At 34.9% G+C, this 9,026-nt stretch overlaps 1 protein-coding gene across 2 annotated transcripts; it reads right to left on the reverse strand.

Annotated features, from left to right (window-relative positions):
* Window positions 1-230: 230 nt before the first annotated feature.
* Window positions 231-8,867, reverse strand: tmem130 (transmembrane protein 130). 2 transcript variants are annotated; one of them, XM_051673816.1, is made up of 8 exons: window positions 8,504-8,518; window positions 8,276-8,361; window positions 8,015-8,186; window positions 7,749-7,891; window positions 7,553-7,637; window positions 7,194-7,396; window positions 5,811-5,926; window positions 231-2,043 (listed from the first exon to the last, which is right to left on the reverse strand). In XM_051673816.1, exons 3-8 carry the CDS (start codon window positions 8,152-8,154, stop codon window positions 1,936-1,938), a joined length of 795 nt encoding a protein of 264 aa, XP_051529776.1. In that variant the 5' UTR covers window positions 8,155-8,186; window positions 8,276-8,361; window positions 8,504-8,518; the 3' UTR covers window positions 231-1,935. The 2 variants fall into 2 exon arrangements, with proteins under 2 accessions (XP_051529776.1, XP_051529775.1); XM_051673815.1 differs by having other exon boundaries at window positions 8,276-8,867.
* Window positions 8,868-9,026: the final 159 nt, after the last annotated feature.

Genomic DNA, 9,026 nt, shown 5'->3' on the forward strand with positions numbered 1-9,026 from the left:
TAATTTCATTAATTGAATGAAGAAGTCAGATAGCGGCACATGGCAAAGATTTGTGGTTTGAGTAATCATTTTTGTGTGAGGTAGTTAAATCTAAATCTAATTTAAAAAAAAGCTAAGATAAAGTATTTTTTGTGTAGTCTCTTTATACCTATATACCTGTTGGTTAGAAAATAGCAAAATCATTGAAAATAATTCTTGCTTAGAGATGCGTACTAGATACTATAGACATCTTAAAATAATTATGAGTTTATTACAGTTGTGTAGGCAACAGTTTCCTCAAGTAAACTAGAAAATAAATCTGTAATTAAAGAAACATATTCAAGTTCTTAAACATACATATCTTTTATGTTCCAAGGAAAAGTGTAATTCCTCAGCTACTTTTGAGGTGAAGGGCAAGGTTATTACTAAGTGTGATGCACTGAACATCTATAGCCTATCATTTAACCCACAGAGATATTTTGCTGTTCCTTATGGAGCTGTAATTCTTGTCTTCCTGGGGCCGGTTGCACAAGCTATACGTAAGTTACAGCTTAGCCTAGTTGTGGTGTAAATGGGCACTAAGTCGCAGTTTACGCATTACTAAATATTTGAGCGTTGCACCATTAATCTTTGTTAGAACGTAACCCTACGACCAGGAGTAACTGATGGAATTAAAAAGCAGACTCATTTTAAGACATCAATGAGCTCATGTTTTGGTTGACAGGCTTCAGTCCTTTTGACATATATGATGATGGTGTTGGCATTTACACTCATTTACATTTACGGGAGAAAACATTATGTAAAAAAGTTACTTCTTCAGCATGAAACTGATCTAACATATACAAAATATATATGATATTAAAATGAATAAATGTCTATTTTTCCAGCCTGTTGTATTAGTATTTATTTATTTATTGCCCCTTATTCATTTTAGATACAATTATTGAATATTGTTATTTTCATAGGCTAAATATTCCAATAATGAAATCTTGTTTTATTAAGTTTCGTATATTAGTGGGGATATAATTTATTACAGCTGACAGTTACATGAGCAAACAAAGTTTGAACATCAGCAGTAACAAGATCAAGTTCACAGCTTTTTAACACTTGTGTACAAACTTGAAGGTTGCTTATTGGATCAGTACAAGTAAATGTCATATTATGCGACAACACATCACGGAGAGCTTACAACCTATTTAAGTCTTGCCTTAAGAACAGTTGATGCAACCAAATTAAGCACTGACTTAGTTACAAACTAACTAGTAGTTACTAAGCCCTTAGTGTGAACTTTACGTCTCAACTTAAGTGAGAACATTCGCACAGCTTGTGCAACCCTACCCTGGTACCTTGCAGTGCAGATGGCAAATGTCATTAATCATCACAGCAGGAACATACAGGTCAGACTCATTCATTTCAGGAGAAAGAGCTCTTGGTCTTAGACAAGGAAACTCACTAGAAAAGAAATATGATCTTTCACACAAACAAAACTAAAGCCAGCACTGCTTGTTGTACAATAGGTTCAAGTTAAAAAAATTCTTCTTGTAACAATTTCTAGAAAGGCATCCTTTTTGAACTGCATGCAATGATCCAAATTCATAATCAATGCCAAGATCCATTAGAAACGCAAAGAGTTCACATTAACAAATAGAACCTTTTTGAAGTATAACCTTAAAACACCCTTTTTGAATATGAACTAAAATGGTCAGAAAAAAGCACAAGCAGGAATAGAGGGAGAATCATTAGTGAGTTCACATAGAGGAGAATGAATCAGATGTGCAAAATAAAAGCTTTCAGTGGTTCTGTATTGTGTTGATTCACAGAATGTTGAGTCAAGACTGACCTTCTATCTTCTCAGATGTGAATAGCTAGATAATGTAGCATGATAATGCAATGACTGGCTAATATGAAGGAACACTTCATGTGTTATGTGGACCGAATGTTGACTGTAAGTCCCTGCTAATGAAGAAGGGGCTGGGCTTCACTGCTCTTAGAGGCAGATGATGGAACAGGAGTACAGGGGATGAGCTCAATGTCTGTGAATGAGAGATAATTCACATCTTCCACCTGAAGACATACAAAAAGAGAAAACAACATTTACACACTCATAACATAAAGCAGTAACTACTGTATATAATACAGACATATAGCCTACCACCAGGCAAAACAAAATGTTCAAGCACAGCCAAATTACTGGACTACAATAGAAATACATGTAAATCTTCATTATATATATACACTGTGTGTGTGTGTATATACAGGTGCATCTCAATAAATTAGAATGCCATGGAAAAGTTCATTTATTTCAGTAATTCAACTCAAATTGTGAAACTCGTGTATTAAATAAATTCAATGCACACAGACTGAAGTAGTTTAAGTCTTTGGTTCTTTTAATTGTGATGATTTTGGCTCACATTTAACAAAAACCCACCAATTCACTATCTCAACAAATTAGAATACATCATAAGACCAATAAAAAAAACATTTTTAGTGAATTGTTGGCCTTCTGGAAAGTATGTTAATTTACTGTATATGTACTCAATACTTGGTAGGGGCTCCTTTTGCTTTAATTACTGCCTCAATTCAGCGAGGCATGGAGGTGATCAGTTTGTGGCACTGCTGAGGTGGTATGGAAGCCCAGGTTTCTTTGACAGTGGCCTTCAGCTCATCTGCGTTTTTTGGTCTCTTGTTTCTCATTTTCCTCTTGACAATACCCCATAGATTCTCTATGGGGTTCAGGTCTGGTGAGTTTGCTGGCCAGTCAAGCACACCAACACCATGGTCATTTAACCAACTTTTGGTGCTTTTGGCAGTGTGGGCAGGTGCCAAATCCTGCTGGAAAATGAAATCAGCATCTTTAAAAAGCTGGTCAGCAGAAGGAAGCATGAAGTGCTCCAAAATTTCTTGGTAAACGGGTGCAGTGACTTTGGTTTTCAAAAAACACAATGGACCAACACCAGCAGATGACATTGCACCCCAAATCATCACAGACTGTGGAAACTTAACACTGGACTTCAAGCAACTTGGGCTATGAGCTTCTCCACCCTTCCTCCAGACTCTAGGACCTTGGTTTCCAAATGAAATACAAAACTTGCTCTCATCTGAAAAGAGGACTTTGGACCACTGGGCAACAGTCCAGTTCTTCTTCTCCTTAGCCCAGGTAAGACGCCTCTGACATTGTCTGTGTTTCAGGAGTGGCTTAACAAGAGGAATACGACAACTGTAGCCAAATTCCTTGACATGTCTGTGTGTGGTGGCTCTTGATGCCTTGACCCCAGCCTCAGTCCATTCCTTGTGAAGTTCACACAAATTATTGAATCGATTTTGCTTGACAATCCTCATAAGGCTGCGGTTTTCTCGGTTGGTTGTGCATCTTTTTCTTCCACACTTTTTCCTTCCACTCAACTTTCTGTTAACATGCTTGGATACAGCACTCTGTGAACAGCCAGCTTCTTTGGCAATGAATGTTTGTGGCTTACCCTCCTTGTGAAGGGTGTCAATGATTGTCTTCTGGACAACTGTCAGATCAGCAGTCTTCCCCATGATTGTGTAGCCTAGTGAACCAAACTGAGAGACCATTTTGAAGGCTCAGGAAACCTTTGCAGGTGTTTTGAGTTGATTAGCTGATTGGCATGTCAAAATATTCTAATTTTTTGAGATAGTGAATTGGTGGGTTTTTGTTAAATGTGAGCCAAAATCATCACAATTAAAAGAACCAAAGACTTAAACTACTTCAGTCTACTGAAATAAATGAACTTTTCCACGACATTCTAATTTATTGAGATGCACCTGTATATATATATATATAGTATTATTTAAAGGATAACTATGCTGTATACAAATAATGATTGTAACATTAATGCCTGAAGAAATCCTGCATTTTTTCCCTTATTTTTATTGCTATTATAAAAAGAATATATATACATAAATTTGTGCTCAAAAGTTTGCAGAAATTGTGACATTTTGGCATTGATTTTGAAAGTATGACTGATCATGCAAAAAAACTGTCTTTTATTTAAGGATAGTGATCATATGAAGCCATTTATTATCACATAGTTGTTTGGATCCTTTTTAAATCATAATGATAACAGAAATCACCCAAATGGCCCTGATCAAAAGTTTGCATACCCTTGAATGTTTGGCCTTGTTACAGACACACAAGGTGACACACACAGGTTTAAATGGCAATTAAAGGTTAATTTCCCACACCTGTGTCTTTTTAAATTGCAATTAGTGTCTATGTATGAATAGTCAATGAGTTTGTTAGCTCTCACGTGGATGCACTGAGCAGGCTAAATACTGAGCCATGGGGAGCAGAAAAGAACTGTCAAAAGACCTGCGTAACAAGGTAATGGAACTTTATAAAGATGGAAAAGGATATAAAAAGATATCCAAAGCCTTGAAAATGCCAGTCAGTACTGTTCAATCACTTATTAAGAAGTGGAAAATTTGGGGATCTCTTGATACCAAACCAAGGTCAGGTAGACCAAGAAAGATTTCAGCCACAACTGCCAGAAGAATTGTTCGGGATACAAAGAAAAACCCACAGGTAACCTCAGGAGAAATACAGGCTGCTCTGGAAAAAGACGGTGTGGTTGTTTCAAGGAGCACAATATGACAATACTTGATCAAAAATGAGCTGCATGGTCGAGTTGCCAGAAATGCCACAAAAAAGCCTGGTTACAATATGCCCGACAACACCTTGACACGCCTCACAGCTTCTGGCACACTGTAATTTGGAGTGACGACACCAAAATAGAGCTTTATGGTCATAACCATAAGCCCTATGTTTGGAGAGGGGTCAACAAGTATTGTGCTCTTTGAAACAACCACACCATCTTTTTTTGCATGATCAGTCATATTTTCAAAATCAATGCCAAAATATCACAATTTCTGCCAGGGTATGAAAACTTTTGAGCACAACTGTATTTATATATACACTGCCGTTCAGAAGTTTGGGGTCACTTGACTGAAATGTTTCTCATGATCTTATAAACCTTTTGATCTGAAGGTATATGCTTAAATGTTTGAAATGATATTTTATAGACAAAAATGCCAACATAAAAATGTATTTCATTACAAAACTAAAATACTATATATATATATATATATATATATATATATATATATATATATATATATATATATATATATATATATATATGTATTAAATGGATGACTTGGACCGAATAATAAAGAAAAGAACTGTTTAAAAAGCATCCCAGGGTGATACCTCAAGAAGTTGGTTGAGAAAATGTCAAGAGTACATGTCTGCAAATTCTAGGCAAAGGGTGACTACTTTGAAGATGCTAAAATATAACACAGTTTTGATTTATTTTGGATTTTGTTTAGTCACAACATAATTCCCATAGTTCCATTTATGTTATTCCATAGTTTTGATGACTTTACTATTATTCTAAAATGTGAAAAATAATAATAATAAAGAATGAGTAAGAGACCCTAAACTTTTGACCGGTAGTGTGTATGTATATATATATATATATATATATATATATATATATATATATATATATATTCTTTATATAACAGCAATAAAAATAAGAATAAAAATAAATATCAAAATAATAATAAGAAGAAAATACTAAAATGATAACTGTGCTGTATACAAATAATTATCGTAGTATTAATGCCCAAAGTAATCCCAAATGTGTCTTCTAATAAAGGCTGTTTCCTCAAAAATACTTTGGTGTGTATTAACCTCTAGTGGACAAACATGAATACTACACTTAATACTAACTATTTACACTACGTAAAAACATATGCATTCACTTGAGTCTCTGTTCTTATCCTCTGTCATGATCTGAATCACTCACCACTGCCTTAGACATGAGGGATTCCTGCGGTGTACGACACACTGAGACAAAGATGAATATGACGGTGGCAAAAATCACAACAGCGCAAGGCAAAATAAAGATGAGGTGACTCACAGCTGAGGAGGAAAAAGTACATTTACATGTGAGCTTGCATAATACATAGAAACGGCCAACACTGTTTAGCTGGAAATGGAACTGGTTTAACAGTACATTATAGGCTATTTTTAGATTCAGAATTAGCTAAGTATAAGTTTAACATTTCATTTGAAACCTGTGGAAAGTAAAACCTACTTCAAAAGCTGAAAGGCAAAATGTTGTATCATTGGGTAATTCAGACTTCTCATGCTAAGGCTGCATGAATCATGAATGAACAATCAGAGGTCTAAAGACACAACAGCTGCTACCATTGTTTTCCGGCATTGAGCACCATGTTGTTTTGCTACAGACTGCGTCAGATACTCCATCCTGATGCAAACAGTGATTTTAAATGGTCAGGCTCACAGTGATTTTCAAAGGTCAGGCTCATTCATGTGGTGCATCTTTCCATTAACTTAAAGTTCATTTCCAATACCCCTACTCTAATTTCAAGATGAAAATGCATCCTATTGTGCCAGTACATGACAAACATCATACTCCACTGTAAACACTAATGTTGTCTTTGCTAAAATCAAGTTGAAATGTACTTGAAATGTCAAATTTTGGGCTCATGACTATTCAAATATCTTTACTTGAACTTATATATATATATATATATATATATATATATATATATATATATATATATATATATATATATATAACCTATAGACTTAAGATTTTAAGTGTTATTAACTCAAACAATTAAGTAAAAATTGAGCTATGGGGAATGCCCATAATCCCTAGCGCTTCAATTATTTCATTATGTTTCCTTGGTCAAAGGGAACTTATGGGGCCATTTAAATAGTTATTTTAAAGAATTCATAGAGGTTTTAGTTCCATTGCTATATTATTTATGTTGTTTTGTTGCAAACTGTTGTTTCATGTGATGACACCATTAGGGTGATCTGTGTCCCCTTTGGACAATTTGGACATTTTTAACAATTATTCCGTTTTCAGTGTTTGTTATTGTATAATATAAATTTGAGTCAATTCAACTAAAATTATTAAGTAGAATCAACAATATTTAAAAAGCAATTCTGTGTTAAGTCTACTTGCATATAGTTGCCTTAACTAAAATAGTTCTTAATTACTCAAGTTTCGGAGATGCCATTACTGAATTCAATTGAGGGGATGAGTTTACTCAATCAACTGAGTAAAGTCAACTTTTAGGGTTTTCAGTATACAGTATAAACAAGGATTGCCACCCACAATTAATATACATTTCTTATATAAAACTATACTTACGACTGCTCTGTACATAGATGTAGTAGGATGTCTGGAGGCTGCTGATATCATTTGTCACACTGAGATCTAGACAATAAGTTCCTACAGATCTGAAGGTGTAGTTCAAATTGAATTTATTGTCATAGAGCCTGACTATATTGCAGGATGTTGGACTGGGTGAGTCGCAATCAGACAAAACTCTCCAGCACAGCCAAACCGGAGAACTGCACACATCACATGCAATAGAAGAATTAGCATGATAAACAGAAAGACACATGAGAAAGCAAAAGAGAATAAGACTAAATGAAGAAATAATTGCACATAAACATTTTACACCTTTCCGTTTATTGATTTATTTTACTGTTTTGAAATGTATTTACCTTCCTCCAACCTGAAAGGAAAGACTGCTGCTTTGGTCCACGTTATAATTTAAAGGTCCTCTCAATTCAATGCTCTTTATGGGATCTACAAAACAAAAGAACACAGAATGCTGCAGCTCATTTTTGACATGTGAACACCACTAGATCTATATAAAGAGCTGAATGAAGTGATCAGTGATAGTGATGTCGCACCCACCTAACACAGTCAAATCTACAGAGTACAGCCCAGTAATTGTGGAATGTTTGGTTGTATTTGCTCTAATGCTCAGTTTAAATGTGTAGTTTCCAGGTGACGTGTAGCAACACTGGACAAAAGGCTCTGGACCTTTAAGCACTTCCCTAAAAACAATGACAGTTGCATTAAATACAATATGTACTGTATTTTTATTTATTTATTTATTTTATTTTATTTTTTTTTTAGAAAAGATTAGTTGATTAAAATTAAGGATAAACAGAAATTACCCATTGCCCAAGTCCCATGTGTACATAAAAGTCGCAGAGCGTAAGTTGTGTCTTTGGTTAGAGAGCTCAAATGAAACCACGGTGTCAATGTAAGATGCCAACTCTCCACTATCCCGCAAATATGTTGAATTCCCATCCATTTGGCGGAAGGTGATTTTTCCTGTCACATTTCCTAGTGCAAAAAATATGGCAAAATGAAAACAACAAAATCCGCACCAGTTACAGCCAGCCCAAAAGGCATAAGAAGACAAGTCAACTTACCAAATGAATGGATTAACTCATTGGGTATCCCAAAAGCAAGAGAGGAAATCAGTGAGAGAAAAGTGTGAAACGGAACACTCTGGATCCTGAAGGAAACCATTTTGAAGATGCCTTAATTAAATATTAATTTGACATGAATAAAAAACAACTGAGGACTAAATTATTTCTCATAAAAGGGAAGCATATGTTGAAATATATTACTTAGAACTATAATAAGCTATATTTTACTAGTTCATGTGGTGGACTCATCAGCATGAATCTCCAAATGAGTACAGGCAACAGCTTGTGACTTTGAGTTGTGTCTGTTTCACACTCTTTTGTAAAGTCTTGAAATCATATTCACGTGTTGAATTCTTGTGTTCCTCTGAATAATGAGGTGTATTGTGTTGCCAAAGAGAACATAATTCATGCAGAAACGTAACTGATTCACAAGTCCACTCCTTCTAAACCTCAAATATTTAATGATGTAAAAATGTCTCTACGTATTATCTCAAAGGTTTAAAAATATATGTAGTTAATTTAATCTTACAACACACGTTTACATGTAAAATGGCCACATAGTGGTGCAGTAAAATTCTATGAGACTGTTTGTGCCATTGTTAAATGGATAGTTCACACAAAAATCACAATTCTCTCATGATGTATTCACCCTCATTCCATCCCAGATGTATATGACTTTCTTTCTTCAGCAGAACACAAACAAAGATTTTTGGAGGAATATCTCAGCTCTGTGGGTCCATACAATGCATGT

The sequence above is a fragment of the Myxocyprinus asiaticus genome, chromosome 36 (assembly GCF_019703515.2).
Source record: "Myxocyprinus asiaticus isolate MX2 ecotype Aquarium Trade chromosome 36, UBuf_Myxa_2, whole genome shotgun sequence".
Taxonomy (NCBI): Eukaryota; Metazoa; Chordata; class Actinopteri; order Cypriniformes; family Catostomidae; genus Myxocyprinus; species Myxocyprinus asiaticus.

What these genes read in the sequence shown, in the direction of transcription:
- tmem130 (XM_051673815.1), bottom strand. Translation starts at nt 8,375, where the DNA reads ATGGTTTCCTTCAGGATCCAGAGTGTTCCGTTTCACACTTTTCTCTCA. An exon ending in TGAGTTAATCCATTCATTTG is followed by an intron (nt 8,187 to 8,275) that starts GTAAGTTGACTT and finishes TTTTTGCACTAG; the next exon opens with GAAATGTGACAGGAAAAATC. An exon ending in TGTAGATTTGACTGTGTTAG is followed by an intron (nt 7,638 to 7,748) that starts GTGGGTGCGACA and finishes TTTGTTTTGTAG; the next exon opens with ATCCCATAAAGAGCATTGAA.